We start from the raw sequence: 17,824 nt of genomic DNA, 5'->3' as shown, positions 1-17,824 counted from the left end.
AAGATACTGTATTTTGCCTTGTATAATGCACACCCACATTTTTGGCCCAAACTTTCAGGGAAACGCAATTAGTACTACCCATGTATAATGCGCATCTTTATTTTTCCCTCACAGATTTGGGCATAAAAGTGCGCATTATACATGGCAAAATATGGTAGTCTATAAAGATAGTCTCCCCATGCCCGGTAACCCAGTGAGTGAGTTATTACAGCTAAGAGGGTGTTTGGGGCCACTTGGAACCATACGGGTAGATAACCACTGTGGAAGAAGCACAGTGACTACGGACAGAAGTACTTCTGAGACCAGATTTATGCGGAAAGCAACGTATGTTGCCTTTCTTTGGTCCAATGTTGGCCTGGCTACTGTTTACCAGTAACCCTTGTTTTGTCTTTTATTCATCTGTCTTCTTCATCTCTCTTTGCTGAAAAATCCCTGGAGAGAAATTATAAAGTCGTCTAGTGCCCTTTTACTGTTTGTTTTCTGTGTTTCCTCTGTTTTGGTTCATCTCAAGTTCAAGAACAATGTCTACATTTTTCTAGGAAATGGTAGCTGTGACAATCTGTGAATGGAAGGGGGGAAGGGATAATGATTTTGTCTGCAGAACAAGAACCACTGGGACCTTCTTAATGAGTGGAGTGGAAAAGGTGAAGAGTTTGGATTTAGAAATAAGGATAGGATAGAATGCCAATTCCTTTATTATCTCACATTTTTTCCATGACGTCTTATTGATAACCTGTTATAAATAAATGAAAAAAAGCAAACCTGTGTTCTTAGTCATGATGCTGCAGTGTCCTTAACTGAGGCCTTCAGGTTACTTCATTCTTGAGGTTTATCTTGATTATTTCTTTACAATCTTCTCCAAGATAAAGCACACTAACGTGGGATTCAGGGCTTAAAAGCAAACACATATAGTGCAAATCCAGCTGTGAATATTTTCTGAATCTGTTTCATGGGTTTGTTTACCAATCAGAATGTTGCTAGAGATCAGTCTCTGGAATCAGACGTGTATTCAACTCCGTGGCCCATGACCTCTTAGCTCTGTGGCCTTGGAAAAGATACTTAAAATCTCTGTGTCCTATTTTCCTCCTCTATAAAAGGAAATGGATAATATAAAATTTGTGGGGTTGTAAAATTAGCAATAAAGCAACCATTAAAGACCTTACTCAATTTCTCATTCCCTTCAGATTCTATTCTCTCTCTCTTCCTCACTTTATAGACAAACGTATTAAAAGAATTGTCTTCATGTGCTTACTCAGTTTCCTTCCCTCCTCCTCTCCTTTTCAACCATTCTGTTTTCTGCCCCAAACCGGAGCACATGTCCTTTGCCCCCAATTTTAATGTCCTCTTCTTGTGTCCCTTACCTCAATGAATGGCATAACCATCTTATCCAAGGATGCATTTATGATCCCTCTTTTCCATATTCAATCCATTTCCAAATTCTGACTTTTTCACATCTAAATAGCTCATAAATAACAGCCGCTTCTCTCTATCTCCACGACCACCATCACCGCTTGCCTGGACTACTGCAAGAGATTCTTAAATGGTCTACCTTCATCCGCCCTACCACCTGTCCATTTTATTGTCTCCACCACCCCACCATGGCCAGTGCGTCTCTCCTTTGTGACAAGTTTTCTTTGTTTATATAACCATTTGGTTAATTCCTATCTCCCCTGCCAGAAGAACATAAGCCCCCTGATGTCAGAAATTGCATCTGACTTTGCTTAGCATTGTATTCTCTGTGCCTGACACCAAGTCCGGCAGACAGTGAGGGCTAAATAAATATCTGTGGAGTGAATAAGCATCTGCCACGTAATATGAACTCCTTAAATGGGAGTACCAATCGCTGTCATTGTCATCAGTCATCATTATCATCATCGTCGTCATTCTCAACACCATCAGATGATTTTTTACAGAAATACTCTTTCCTCTTCAGAGGATAGCTGACTGAACATCAGGATCTTTAAATCTGCTTAGCCTAGAGAAGTTCTCTGAACTGGCTTCATTTGACACCAGCACACTCAGAATTTTCATTGCTCTAAGACAGAGATAAAAATATATAAGGATTTCAGAGAATGGGTTTGTTGCCCTGCTTTTCACAGTGATCTCTTTTCCTCTCTTTCTGTAAATACCAGGGTGCCAAAAAAATGTATACACATGACTTGTATTCATCTTTTGTTGTCATTATTGAGTATTACGATTTTAATACAGTTTTTTCTTTCTTAAAATGTATATGCATTTTTTTGGCACCCTCTGTATATATATTGTTACCTAATGCTGCATAGAATATTGTCCCAAAACTTGACAGCTTTTGAAAAACAAACATGATCTCACAGTTTCTCTATGTCCAGAATCGGGGTGGGGCTGGGGGTAACAGCGTGGCTGCATTCCCTGGATCAGGGTCTCTCACCAGGCTCCTGTCGAGGTACAGTTATCCCAAAGCTCAACCTGGGCCTGGAGCTGCTTCCAAGCTTGCTCGTGTGGCTGTTGACATCACTTCCTGGCTGCATGGGCTGCTCTCTAGGGCTTCTCAAAACACAACAGCTTGCTTCCGTCAGAGCAAAGGCTCTGAGAGAAAGAAGGAGAGGGAGAGGGGCAAGCAAGTAAGAAGCCACAGCCAATTGGTGACTTAATCTCAGAAGTGATATCGCATCACGTTTGTGGTATTCTGTTTGTTAGACGCCAGTCCCTGGATCCGTCCCACACTCGAGGGGAGGCACTTATACAATGGGGGGACTACCAGGAAGTGAGGACTGCTGGGGGTCATCTTAGACAGAAGCTGCCTATAGCAACGGTGAGTTTGTCCTCCCTAGGCAAGGGCACTGCTTGCACTTAGGGAGTCATACCCACCAGGGCCTCAAGATCTTGCCACACTTCTCTTTCAAAACAGGAAGAGAGGGGAATGGGGCAGGTTCTGCTAAGAATAGCTCCTAATATAATAATGACTTTAGTTGTCAGTGCACGTTGTGATTGACACTGAGTCATGGAGAAGACCCCAATTACTCCTGTTGGCTTGTCGGAGCATCAGTTTCCTGATGACTTACTTTATAGCTTCCTAATGAGTATGTTAAAAATAGAACTCTAGAGGTAGTAGATAGAGAAGGTATATATTTAGATCTTGGGTTTCTTTTCCTCCCTGCACCCACCCCCCACTTTGCGCAGAGGTTTCAGTGCTAATTAGAGATCATTCTGAAACTGCATCTATTTTATCTTAATGTACACATCCAACATTTGCCATCTAATTTTGATATGAATTCCTCAGCAACCATTAAGCCACCTCCTAATTGACTGAATTATCTGTAATTTGTCACATTCACTCTTACATCACACACCAGAAGAGGAAAAAAGAAATAACCTATATTTAGGAGAGGTTCATGGAAAAACCTTGGAAAATTAATGGACATCGATGTCGTAACTTCGAGCAGAGCTGTGAATTTCCTCTACAGAATTTTGTAGAGGAAAAAGTAAAAAGTAGACCTGCAGTCCTATGCCCATTATCTCCACCTTTTGTTCTCTTTTGTGCAGATTGTTTCCCAGAGAAAGCTGTCCAAATCCTTGTTGAAGCACGGGAACACGGCTGGGAAATCCTCCATCACGGTGAGCCCTCCGGAAGCAGCCACCCGCCCGCATGTAGCTGGCTGGGACAAACCAGAGGCGTGGAAAGCAGACCTTGGGGCTTTTGGGACTTGATGCCAAAACTGCTCAACTATCCCACACACCTCTTGCTTTTTTCTTTCTTTCTGTTTCCTGCCAGTACAATTGCACCTTTCTACCCCTGGGAAAAAAGGGTAGAAGGATATGAAAGTGAGACCATCCACTTCTCCTGAGCACTTCTGCAACTGTAATATAGGTTTTAGTGGGGGGACTTGGGTTTGTCAAGCATGGACTGAATCTGGGATTATCTGGGGTTTTCAAATCAGCAAAGCTACCTATCTCTGCCTCTCATTTTTTTGAGAATTTAAAATGTACTCTAATCACATTTAGTCCAAGGTTTGGTTTGTTGCCTACAGACCAGAGAGCCCAGCATTCAACTCTCTTCTTTGATACAATAGTTTGGAGCTATGCTGTAGCCTCGAGCCACATGTGCTTCTTTAAGCTTCAATAAAATTATTTAAAATGAAATAAAAGCAGATATCCACTGCTGAGTCACACCAGCCACATATCAAGTGCTCAATAGTTACTCGGGGCAGCTACTGCATTAGTGCAGATATAGAACATTTCTGTGATTGCAGAATGTTCTATTGGGCAATGCTGGAAGTACTTCTCAATCAGATCTTAAATTTTCATATATTTTAAACTTTGACGTCTTGTGTTAGAGCCTTTGAGAAAGGTAGAGAAAGTAATCTAACCAGTTAGCTGTGTGGACCCACCCCCCCCCCCCACCCCCCGCCCCAGAAAAAAAAAAAAAAGACAGAAAAAGGTACCAGAAGAATCTAAATTGCTAGGCAGGGCAAATTGCCAGGAGGCCAACTTCCTGAGTTTCTTTGAACATTCCTTTTTAACTTGAAAGTGACTGATTCACTTTTTTACATAATGGAAGCTATTTTTTAAAAGGAAAAATTCCAAAGAATTCCCGTTAGGGAAAGTTGTGATCATACTTACAATCACTTACCTGAGTTTGTTGCATGAATATTTTAAACGACATCGTCACATCAAAGTTTTTTCTTGATTGTCATGTTTCATCATGAACAAGTAGTTCAAATAGAATTTGAAGACCCCACTGGTGCTCTGAAAAGCCATGTATCCAAAGGCTTACTCCCAAAGCCCACAAACCCAGAGAAGCGTTGAGATGGGGGACTCAGGTGTGAGATTTGCCACGGTTCTTTCCCATGGGATCAGAACCTCACCTTGTGACCTCTTCTCTAAGACACCTTAGAGATTTTCTTTCTACACACATTCCAGAGAAACTTGATTTCCTACTTAATTTTAAATACTCCTCTTAATCTTGGGTCTTTGGATCAAAACAATGGCTTTAATAGCTTTTGGAAAACACTTGAAAATATGTGCTAAGTTTTCTGCAGATGGAGATCATAACTTTCATCACCTTTCCAAAGGTGTCTGTAACCACAGAGTCGTTAAAGACCACTGCTTAAATGGAGTCTAAGAGTCATTATGGTGATAAGGGACAAAGGAGGATCCAATAAAAAAATCTGAATAGAATGGTTCTTGGTTTAGGAAGCAGTTCTTGAGTTTTTACTGAATTCATGTTTCCTACTCCTCAGTTGCTCACACTTTTGGAAGGGGGCATATTTCTCTCTTTGGACAACCTTTTTAGCTTTAATATTAGGTATGATATAAAAATTTCCAGAGACTACCAGTGTATACTCAGAACAGATGGACCCAACTCCTAAAGAGAAAATTGAGCTCAGATAGAATGGACATAAAATTGAATTAAATCTCAGTACCTCAACGTAACCAATTTGAAAGGGTATCTGCATGCTATGGTCTCTGAATGCATGTGAAGTCCTCAACATTATTTTTAAGTGGTTTAACCTATATGTAAAGACTGGTCCCTAGATTTTTATTGTTGTTTTTCTCCTGACTCTCTTTTCCATCAATTTCTGCTCTGAGGCTTTGAGAGTCACTAGCTATTAAATATTGAAAAGTGATTTATTATGAAAGAGTCTCTTAGATAATATTATCTCTTCACTTACATCAAAATCCTTGTCAGGAATTCTCTGTCTTGGTAGTTAAGGGCTTAGGTCTTTCAATCTCAGTCTCTCTCTCTCTCTCTCTCTCTCTCTCTCTCTCTCGCTTTCTCTCTCTCTCTCTCTCTCTCTCTCTCTCTCTCTCTCTATATATATATATATATATATATATATATGTTTATGTATATAGTTTGTTTATGGAAGTACCATCCAATGCAGTGTGACTTTTCAAGAAAGAAGCTCTTTGTAACTGCTCCTCCAAATATCTCTTCCTCCAACTTATACCCCGTATCTCGTGTTCTCATGCTCAGCATAAATGAAATCTAGTTATCTACTATTGTCTATCTTAGGGAGTTGCCCTGTATACCTGGAAATGCTGTGCCATGTTTACTACAGTTGTAGGAAACTTCTTGCCCAAAATGTCTTTGTTGATTTTTGGACCAAACATGAGCTGAATTTGTTCATGAATTTCTGGGCTGAGTGATCCAACCGCCACAACAGCTGACGTGTGCTTTTTCCTTTAGGTGATTGCTGAGGAATTATCTGGCAATGACGACTATGTTGAACTTGCATTCAACGCACGGAAATTGGATGATAAGGTAAAGTTTTGGCATTAACCTTATTGAAGGAAATCATAAATCCAGCATACAAAGTTTAATCAGATCTTCCCCTGCAGCTAGTTTTTTCCCTTTCGACCCACATTTTTAAACAGATCAAAGATTTCAGAGAGGTCTGCAAAGTAAGACTTCCTCCAAATTGAGAAGCCGTTAATGAGATGGGAAAAGGACTATAATTAACAGAGGATCATTTTTTTAAATGAAAATGTCTAATCACTGTGCTGTACACCTGAAATTAATATAAAATAATATTGAATGTCGACTGTAATTGAAAAATTAAAAAAGAGCAGAAAGGTGAAAGGGAATAAGAGGTTCAAATTTCCAGGTATAAAACAAATAAGTCATGAGGATATACTATACAGCATGGGGAATATAGTCAATAATATTGTGATAGCGTGGTACGGTGTCAGGTGGTTGCTGGACTTATTATGGTGATCGCTTCTTTAGGTACATAAATGTTGAATAACTATTGCGTACCCCTGAAACTAATATAATACTGTATGTTAGCTATATTTTAATAAAAATCTTAGAAAAATAAACAGGACAATTTTGTTACACCAAGATTTCATTTGTTCCCAAATGACACTGGTCAGATGTGCACAGGTAAATATGAGTTAACCCCATTGATAGGGACATTTCAAAGGAAAAGAGAAGATGTGAAAGGGAAGAAAAATGACATTTTTTTAATCACCTATATTTGCCAGGTACAAGGTTAAAAGCTTTTCATGCATTATCACATTTATTCATTCTTATAACTTCCATGCAACAGATATTATTAACCCTGTTTTAAAGGTAAGGAAATCGATTCAAAGATGAAGTAACTTGTCTAAGGCCATTCCATGAGTTAGTCGAGCTAATCCAAGAAACAGACACCAAGTTAGGATTAAATATGCAAGGATTTTATTCGGAGAAATGCCTGTGTAGGGAACATGGGGAGGAAGTCTGGGAGAGCTGACCTTACCTTTAATATATTATATTATATTATATTATATTATATTATATTATATTATATTATATTATATAAGACTGGTCTTATATTAATTTTTGCTCTAAAAGACGCATTAGAGCTGATGGTCCAGCTAGGTCTTATTTTCAGGGAAACATGGTATTTAATCAGAAATTAGCAAGCATACCAAGAAGCAGAACCAAAAACCAGGTAGAAACAGACCTATAGGTGATCCAGATTCTGTAGACATCAGATACAGGCTTTACACTAACTATAATTAACATGTTTAAGACAGCAGATACATTGCTTCTCAAAGAACTGGCATTTGAATTGATCTTTGAAGAATACTTGGGATTTCAACCAAGTGCTGACTTCTCAAAGGACTTGGAGCTCAGATGCAGCTCATTCTAGCCAAGGGGGATGGCAGGGATAAATAATAAAGCAGTGAAGGGTCAAATCCAGGGGCATTTGATCCAGGGCTGAATCAGATGTGTTTGTGTGGAGGAGGGCAACAACTGATTTTTCTCTATTTTAGGATTTCTTCAGTAAATCTGACCCATTTCTGGAAATCTTTCGTATGAATGATGATGCAACGCAGCAGCTCGTGCACCGAACTGAGGTGAGAAAAGTCATCTTCAGCTCTGCATTTAATCTCCTAAAATGATAAATTGACCTTTTTTGAGAAACCCCTCACATTTCTTAATGTCTGTTGCTATGCACTGAGACATGGCGTCTTCAGTATTCTCAAGAAGACTCTTTATTCTCAACTTAGATGTTAGAAGAGAAGACCCTCTCTCACCCAAATTTTCCATTATTGACTTTCAATACAGAGAGCCAGCAACTTATTAATAACAAAAATGTGAATCCTAGCTAACATTTAATAAGAGGGACTAGGTGCCGAGCATTGTCCTAAGTGATTTTATGTACATTATTTTATCTACTTTCCACAACAATCCCTTCACGTGATTATTACTACCCCCATTTTACAGTTGAATAAACTGAACTTTTGGGAGCTCAAGTCACTTTCCCATTTCTCACAGTTAGGTGTGGGGCTCCTGGAGTCTCACAAGAAATGTGATTATGAAGTTTTCCAGTGAGTCAAGCAGTAAAGCATTGATTTTTCCTCTTTCTTACTCAATAAATACAAAATAAATACCAGGCAATATTGTTCTCTTGGAAGTAACACATGCGCTTACACACGTTCTCACACATGAGTGAGAACACACACACACACACACACACACACACACACATTTTAATTACAGAGGAAATTTCTAGTTGAAATTTTGATCTGCTATTGAGTTTTCCAAAACTGTTGCAATGAAACATCTTCACTTCTTAGCATTTTTATATAAAGGTGGGGAATTTAAATGAACCCAAACAATTTTATCTGTTTTCTTCTCACTACTAGGACATCAGAGCACAAGACAAAGTCACACAGGAACATTGTTTTTCTACTTCAATACATTCAGAGAAAGTTAAGAATGAGCCCATGATATAATCAATAATTCATATTTAAGAAATCCAGAAGAGAGAATCACTTTTGAAATATGTTACTTAAATAGAGAATTCTTTATACAGTGCTAAGGTTTTTGCTAACTAAAAACTTCATAGGAAGAAAAATTAATATGACAGAATTCCATTTAAGTTCATTTGTATATCCCTAGAGCAGTGGTCCTCAAAGTTCATGCATCAGGATCACCTAGGGGAGCCTACCCGCTATCAGTAGGTCTGGGAGGAACCTAGAAATTTGCATTTTAGCAGCTCCTGCGGATTCAGGAATCACACTTTGAACACCCCTGCCCTAGAGTCCACAAAATAATCCTAGGCACAGAGCAGATATTCATACATTTTAAACCAAATTGAATTATTTGAATCATAGTGATGGCAGGATAAGACGACTCATATGGACTCTTGGGCAGTATTTAGCCAAGTTCATGATTAGCAAGCTGCTTTTAAAAGGGTTTGCCATATTATAGACTGAGTTTGTGACTGAAGATCTGAAGATCTGCCCTGTGTGTCTTCTTAGGATAGATATTGTAAGTATGCTGCTGGGATTTTTCTTCTAGCAACTTCTCTTCTGACTTACAATCTGGTCTAAATCAAGGTCACAGGTTACCAAAGACCATTCAATCCTTTAGCAGTAGAATAGAATTGTCGTGCCACACCTCCACACCCACCAATAGTCTCTGCCTATGTGACCTCAATACAAGAGACTATGCCACAGGGCTCACAGTCCTACAGAACTGAAGATCCTTTATCGGAGGCCGAGGCAGCTCCCCTTCATTAATCCCAACCCCTGCTGGTACAGAAAGCGTCATTCCCAGCATCCACATACTGTACAATATTACTGTCGTTATTCGTGAAACGACAGCCAGGCCAGTGACCCTAAGGAGTTCTGCCCACAATGACCCACTGAGTGGGTACCCTTAAAAGATTTACTACCCCAAGTTTTCATTAAGGCACCTATTCCAGACAATTGTCCTTTTCATAAGTGCCACAATGCTTCTCAAGCAGTTTTTATGTTGAAATGTGAAAATGTCAAGCATTGCCTCCCCCACCCACCACTCCTGTTTCTTTTCTTAGGTTGTGATGAATAACTTAAGCCCAGCCTGGAAATCATTCAAAGTATCGGTAAATTCTCTCTGCAGTGGAGATCCAGACCGCCGGCTGAAGGTCAGAAATCTATCTCTGTCTGAGAAATGCAATTTTTATGTATTTAACCCTCCTCTTTTCCCTCAAGTGAATATTGGCAAACCCAAAATTTTCTTTACCATTTAACCAAATCCCTTAGCATCGTGTTGGAAAAAGCAGGGGCTGTTTCTTCCTCTAGAGCCATTGAAGCTCATGAGAGCCCAAGATAAATCCCAATTGTGTTATGTCAAGAGGCAAATCTTATGGCTTCTCAGAGACAAACTGTAGCAATAAGTTCAGGGTATAGTTGGGAGTTATTAAAAACACATATATTGCTCTATCAATTATCTACTGTTGCATAACAGATTGCTCTAAAATTTAGTCGCTTAAAACAATAACCATTTATTTAGCTTAAGATTCTGTGCTTTGGCAAGTTGAGCTCATCTGGAAGGTTCTTCTTTTGGTCTTGCTTGGACTTCCTCAGACATTTGCAGTCAGCTGCACATGAGCAGGGTGGCTCTGCTTCTGGGGTTTACCTGGCTGTTATCTGAAATGATAGGGGTGGTTGGGCCATTTGTCTCTCACCATCCAACAAGCTGGCTCGGCCTTATACACACAGCAACCTTAGGGTTCCAAAAAAGCAAGAACAGAAACTGCAAGGTCTTTTGATACCTAGTCTCAGAACTCATACAGGGTCACTTTCTCCACATTCTATTGGCCAAAGAAAGTCACTTCTAGATTTGAGGGTGAGGAAATAGGAGGTAGACACCACCTCGTGGTGAGAGGAGCTGCAAACTATTGTGGCCAATTTTTTCAGTGTACCACAGATGCTTTTTGAATATCACTGGAATGTGGAAGTTGGAAGAGAAGAGGCATTGTGGGAGTCAGGATGATCAAAGGAAGACAATAGGCTGAATGCCAGTAGCAAACTCCAGGAGGCATTCTTTGTGGTCCCTGGTCTGGCCCTCTCTCTACCTTGGAAGTCCATGTTGTCAGTGTCCCACAGCTGATTCTACCAATTCAGGATGACTAAGTAAATTCAAGAGAGACTGGAGCCCATAAACTGAAAGGCCAATGAATTCATGATTCATGTTCAGTGAGGAACATGACCATCAAGCCGACTTAAAATTCACATTAGCTTCACCAGGACGTTTTCTCCCTGTAGGCAAACCATAGAGCAGACAATGTCGGAAGGTTGCTATGATATCCTGAAAGCAGAGCCAGGGATGCTGGATGGTTAATGGCTTCAGACTCTACAATGAGAATATAGGTCCATCGGGCAGGCCAAACATTCATATCGGTCTTTCAGGGCACCCAGTCTCCTGGAAAGGGTTAGAAGGGCTCTGCCAATGTTTGTATTTTAACTTCACAGTTTTCCTCACTCGTTTGCCCCATAAACCTTCCAATGAATATAATTATTTTGATTTGTCAATGTTGTCAATCAGATTAGGATCCTATCTGATGGATTAGTCACATCCTCTGTAATATGACTTCATGTATCTTTGCTTAAAACCATTCTGTGTGGGCTTCGCGGTCGTGCTCTCAGTGGACTTCCGTGTTCTAGAGGAGCAACTCAGCGCTGACCCTAATATCTCCTGTAAGAGCAAAGATATTTCAAGCCTCAACTTCCACGGGAACTGTATTTTATGCCAAAATCAGGACTCCTGGATGTTTGGGCCTTTCTTTGTAAGCTTATATGCAGGATGGCCAAGAGCTACAGCTTCAGTCAAGAGGCGGTGATTTTCTCCTATGCTCTGAGCAGCACCATCCCACTCACAGGCAGATAAATAGACTTTGGGGGCAGACATCAAATACTGCCTCCATTAGCCATAGATCAACTTAGGCATGGGGAGTTATCAGTTGGTAACTGAGTTGGTATCAGTTGGTAAAAAGAGAGTGTTGCCTATAATTGAATTTAAAAAAATGCAGAAGCGGAGCCCTTCGTGGCCTTTTAAGTGCTCTGCTGTCTGTAGAGGAATAAGTAGGAGTGAAGAAGATAGATAGATGATAGACGGACGATGATAGATAGATAGATAGATAGATAGATAGATAGATAGATAGACAGATAGGAAAGAAAGAAGTAAGGAATGAAGGAGGGAGGGAGGGAAAGAGGGAAGGAAGGAAAAGAGAAAAAGAAAGTATGTGTAAGAGAGCCAGAGGAGTGGAAAGGAGGAGAGGGAAGAGGAGGGGAGGGGACTGGACAGGGAGAAAGGAAGCAGCTAGGATTATGGTTTCTCAACAGATGCGCTATTGACATTCAGATTCGGGGAGGGGGCGCTGTTCTGTGCATTGTAGGTGTTTAGCAGCATCCCAGGCTACTAAATGCTATTAGTACTCCACCGCTGTCAATCTTACAGCCAAAAGTGTATTCAGATATTACTAAATGTTCCCTAGAACATTTAGAAGGTAAAATCATTTAGACCAATGCTTCAGAATCGTCGGTTACAGTAAATGGCTGCACCTTGCCCCCAGAGTTTCTGATTCAGTAGGTCTGGGTAGGCCTGAGAATCAGTATTCTAACAAATTCCCAGGGGATGCTGATGCAGCTGGTTCTACCAGACACTTTGAGAACCTGATACTGCTCCTTCATTACAGCCGTTCCTTGGCTTCGTGCCCTCACCCCACTTTCCACCACCCAGTCTCCCCTCTAACACCTTTCTCTAGCCAGCACTCCTACCTATCCTGCACTCTCCACAGCCTTCAGGGCTTCGTGCGTGCCTGTCTGCCTGGGATGCCTTCCTCATTCTGTTTTTATTTGGAAATTGTTGCTTTCCTTCGGGTCTCTCAAATCTCCCTCCACCTCCAGGAAACCTTCCCTGATCTCTTTAGCATCTGTGGGGTGTCCTTAGCCCTCTACACCCACCCCCATTAAAATAATTCTCAACTTATTTTAAAAACATCTGCTTACATCTCTGTTTCCCCAGCAGATGACCAGGTGTCTAGCAGAATGCTTGCTTGGCACAGAGTAGACACTTGGTAATTGTTTCTAGAATGAATGGAAAGAGGAGTGAGGGAGATACTGAGAGATCAGCAGACTTGACTGTGAGGCGGTGGGAAGAGGGTCACCCACACAGGTATTCTGGAGTTTACTAGGCCGTAAACCCAATATTGTCACCTGCTCACAATAACCAAATGCATCTTTTCTGAAAAGCAGAATAGACTCACTTTATTTGTATCGAATAAAGTGTATTGCGTTACAAGGGCCACTGTATTGCGTTACAAGGGCCACTGTGAAATCCTCATAATGCTGTCCCTAGCCAGCTTTCTCTGAAATAAAATACCACCGTATTGGCAGGCGGCATCTCTGTCCATATGGGTGTCATTCTCCCCACCGCCAAAAATAATTAGAAAATGAATTTTTAAATTAAAAAAATTTTAAACCCACTGTCAGGTTACATTTCTAATCTTCTCAAATTTTTAACAATTAGGTCTTTGTCCCAAATGAGGCTTGATATCTTTAGTTCTCACTTATTCAAGATCTACACAACCACCAAGTTCAAATAACCAGTTTTTTATTTTGGTTCTATTTATGTATTTCATATTCCTCTTTTGTGGAAAAATAAAAATAATATTCAAATAAGTCTTTTTCAGAAATTGATGTTTTAACTTATTTATTATGGAAATTTCCAAACATGCATAAAAGTAGAAAGATGATATGATAATCCCCCATACCCATCACACCGCTTCAACATTATTAACTCATGGCCAACTTTATTTCATCCACACTCCCCAATATCCATTTTCCCTCTCTGTCTCCCCACCACTGGATCATTTTGAAGCAAATCCCAGATCAGGGTGGACTCATTCCCCCAGGCACAGCAAGCATAGGGCCAGGGCCCAGAATGCTTTTAAGAGTTTGTGAAAATATTTTAATTTCTTTTAAAAGCAGAAGAAAACAAGATTGAATAAAATATTTTAATTTTTTCTCACATCCGAAAACAATGACATTTTTAGGATTTCAAAAATCTCTGATGGTGGGATGGGGCTCAGGAAGGCAAAAGTGCCTGGGGCCAACAAAAGTCATGAAGTGGCCCTGTTCCAAACATCTTATCATTTCACCCCAAAATCCTTGAGGATGTATCTCGAAAGGATAAGGAATCTTTCTACAAACGTAACCACAAACCCATTATCATATCGAAGAATATTAACTAAACTTCCTATTAATCAACTATTCTTCCACTATTTACATGTGACTATTGTCCGTCTAATTTATTTAAAAGTTTAGTTTTGTTTTTTCGTTTTTTTCCAAATTGGGATCGAAACAAGGTCCAAGCATGGCATCTGACAGAAATGTCTCTGAAGTCTCTTTTAATCTAGTTATTGCCTCTCCCCCCGCCTTTTTTTTTTTTTTTTTTGCGATGTACTTATTGAAGAAAGTACAGGTTGGTTTGTTCTGTAGCATTTCTCACATTCTTTATTTACTACAAACAGCTGGAACTTAATCAGCTTCAGAGTCTGTTTTTTAGCAATAATGTCTTACACGTGATGGTGCTCTCTTATCGTGTTAAAAGTCACTGAAGAACATTGCCTCGATTCATCATTTCATTAGGGTTTCCAAAATGGTATTTTTTCTAATCTTATCATTTCTTCACTATTTATTATTTAGAGTTCTGTAAAGAAAGACTTTCCCTTTAATGACTATTTGCTTCCCTGGGGTGTGGTTTGTACACAAAATGCAGGGATATGATTTATTATTCCTTTTTACCAATTTTCAGAATAACAAGTTATTTCTCTAGCATCCTCCATAGGTAACTAGTGAGGTCCTTCCGTATTATTAAAAATTCATGGATTTTTTTTTAATATACTCAAGTGTTTCGATCTATTTCAGTTATTATTATTCCTTTGAAAACATGAACTGTCTCATGTTGAACCAATGAAAACCACTTTAAGTTGGCTCTTGAGTTCTTTTGATATAAATTTAATAGTGTTTAACAGTTTTCTTGCTTTGTGGAATGAATTTTTGAAATTCATGCATCTTAACATTCTTTTTCTCCATAAGATATAGCTCTCTGTGGATGCTGAGTCATATTTTAAAGTCTTGAAATAATTCTTCTCCACAATTAAACCTCTGTTCCATAAAATATTAGGTTTGTTTGTTTGATTTTGCTTTCATTATTTAAGTATTTATTGTTACAAATTTAATTTTGTTTTAGGATTATGTAAAATTTTTACTTAATTCTAAAGTTAACACTACAAAACAAGGTATATTCAGAAAAGTTTAGCTCTCATTCCTGTCTTGCACTATTACTCTCTTTTCATATAGATAATCATTTTGTAGTACGTTTTAATACCTGGTAGAGCTAGCCTCTCCCACTTCTTTTTAAGAGTTTTCCTGGATATTTTGCTTGTTTGATCTTTCCATGTCACTTTATAAGCAATTAGTACCAGAAGAAAAGAAAACGCAGTGGTATTTTTATTGAGATCACAAAGGAAATTTCTATTAATATTGAAATACATATACGGCATGTATTTCCATTCTTTCAAGTCTCCTTTTGTGTTTTGCCAGAGTGCTTAATGTTTTCTCTGTTAGGTTTAGTATGTTTATTTATAAGTTTATGCCTAGTTAATTTCTCTCTCTCTTTCTGTCTCTATCTCTGTCTCTCTATATCTTTCTTGCTATTGTAAATGGGGTCTTCCATTATACATTCAAATTATTTTTTGTATACATAAAAGCTATTGAATTGTTTTTCTTAAATTACTATTTTATTAAGTTCTATTCTTGTTTATGATAACTTTTTGTTAATTTTTTTGGAGTTTTTTTCCAAATACATAATTTTATCATCTGGAAATATAGTTTTTCCCTGACTTAACTAATGGCTCTAATTATTTCTCTTCAATTGTGTGGACCAATACAATGTTTAATAGTCGTGGAGATAGAGGGCATCTTTGTCTTATCCACCACTATAGTGGAAAATCCTATAGTGTTTCCCTAGTAATTCTGACAGATTAATTTTTTAAGGTAATTCCAAAGGTGTCAGAGGCTTAGAGCTTTCTCAGCCACATCTACCAGGCCTTAATTACTTGTGGTAGCATTCACAAAGGATTCTTACTTGTTATAAATTACCCAAGAGACAACACTGCAACATGATGGAATGTCTTCTGAACCATATAAAAGACATTGCACGATTTCCTGAATAGTTTTACGGTTGTATTTAATATTCGCTATTTAATGAAATTATTCATGATTTCTATGGCATATTAGAGTCTTTCTTTCTAACCATACTGTGAGGTAGGTTCTTTTGTCTTCATTTCATAGATGAAGAAATGAGGCTCAATACCCCATGCAGGCAAATGCCAAATTGAATGTTTTTAATTGAATTGTGCTGCCTCTATTTTTTGTGTATTTGTTAGAAAATAAATCATCCTGATTTATTCTGATTTATCATTCTGACCCACCCAGAATGCTTATTTATCATCATTCTAATATTTAACAGTAACAAGACTTGTCTATATGTAACGTAGTTCATAAAGACTGAGGAACTATCAACTATTTAACATACCACTAAAGGAAACTATGCTCGCCATTAAACTATAACACAATGCTTTCTTATCAATGTATGGTTGATAAGAAAATAAATATGTGCCTCTTAGATGCTATGAAATGTGATATTCATCTTTTCCTTCGATTTGATCAAAACATTATTAATGCCCGGTACATATTCTTTAGGAGGCAATGCTGGTATTCAGAATAGAGTTTTCCAGGTTGTGTCTTAAAGAAGAAGAGAGTAAGGAGGCACCATCAGCAAGCATTTATTAATACCCTAATTCTGCCTACTGCTATGGGAAAATGCCTTGCCAGAACACAGGTAACTTGGAGACTGTCCCTATAGAGTTTATCAGGCATCCTCCGAATATGACTGATAGAGGCTAGTTACCTTGAAGAGGGATGTAGGATGATGGGGACCAGTTGTTTCTGTATCAGGCTGCCCCCATGCTTTATAGAGGAGAGAGGCTCAGGTTATTAACTGAGGTTGTGGTGGGGTAGGTGCGGACAGAAGGAAGTAGCAGAAGAGAAGAAGAAGCAGCTCCCCAAAGTCAAAGCAGAGGTGATAAGCCTCCAGAGGCCATGAAGGGGTGAGAGGTACAAGTCTAAAGCAACCAGCAAATGGTATTTTCTCCCATAATTCATCTTGCACATGCTTTATGCCTTCCCTCTTTTGCAGCCATGCCTGATTAATTTAAAACAGCCATGTTCACTTGTTCCCTTCTGACACCCCCAAAGTTGGATTTCTGGTGAGTCGAAAAGTGCTGTATTGAATCGAAATCCCAGACAGTGGTCCTGGAATCTTCATTTTAACAACTTTTCTATATAATTCTGGTGCAGGCTACTTGTCAAGCACACACTGAGAAACACTTTCTTCCTACCGATTCTCCAAACCTAACTGACTTACTGGTACCTCTCTTAGGTAGTTCAGTATTTTATTCTGCCAGCTTACTGAAAAGCTAAGTATGTATATATGTGTATACATTCTGCTTTTCCTTCTTTAGGAAACACGTAACATTTGTCCTTTGGTTACATATACTATTGATGTCCTCCCTTATCATGTGTGACCAGGCCATCTTAAATTGAAATTGTATTTTCTCCACAAATTCACTATCTTGGTTTGGACTCTTTGAGCCACACTGACACAAAACTTCCAAATTGATTTGACTCCTGGTATGTGTTCTTGAAGTTTGCTTTGGACCTTCCCTCTTTATTCCCTACCCCATGTGACTTCTAACTCCTGGACCCCTGAGTACTTCTTATTGTGTCTGGTCCTTTGGACTGAGTTGCCATACTTGTTTTCTTTCTGTTTCATCCTGATTTTCTCTAACAAACCTTATGGCTCTTCTTACTTGAAAAGGAAGAAACCCCACACTAGTTCCAACCCACAGATTTCAGTCTTTGACAGTGGCCCCAATTCAGCCCAATAATTCCCCAAACCCATACAAGGGGCTTCAGTCACTAAATACCCCAGTGGTACACCAACGTTTCCTTATTC

General features: G+C 39.1%; 1 protein-coding gene across 6 annotated transcripts in view; it reads left to right on the top strand.

Annotated features, from left to right (window-relative positions):
- The window catches only part of CPNE4 (copine 4), a 401,661-nt gene that overhangs the window by 290,049 nt on the left and 93,788 nt on the right, over positions 1-17,824 (top strand). For all 6 annotated transcript variants that reach the window (XM_033133293.1, XM_033133295.1, XM_033133298.1 and 3 more), the window contains exons 4-7: positions 3,523-3,594; positions 6,170-6,244; positions 7,744-7,827; positions 9,795-9,884. In XM_033133293.1, coding sequence (XP_032989184.1) covers positions 3,523-3,594; positions 6,170-6,244; positions 7,744-7,827; positions 9,795-9,884 — 321 coding nt within the window. The remainder of the gene's footprint in view (positions 1-3,522; positions 3,595-6,169; positions 6,245-7,743; positions 7,828-9,794; positions 9,885-17,824) is intronic.

This window comes from Rhinolophus ferrumequinum, chromosome 17, assembly GCF_004115265.2.
Source record: "Rhinolophus ferrumequinum isolate MPI-CBG mRhiFer1 chromosome 17, mRhiFer1_v1.p, whole genome shotgun sequence".
Classification (NCBI taxonomy): Eukaryota; Metazoa; Chordata; class Mammalia; order Chiroptera; family Rhinolophidae; genus Rhinolophus; species Rhinolophus ferrumequinum.
The sequence above is the reverse complement of the archived record's forward strand: the minus strand, read 5'-3'. Positions and strand labels throughout refer to the sequence as shown.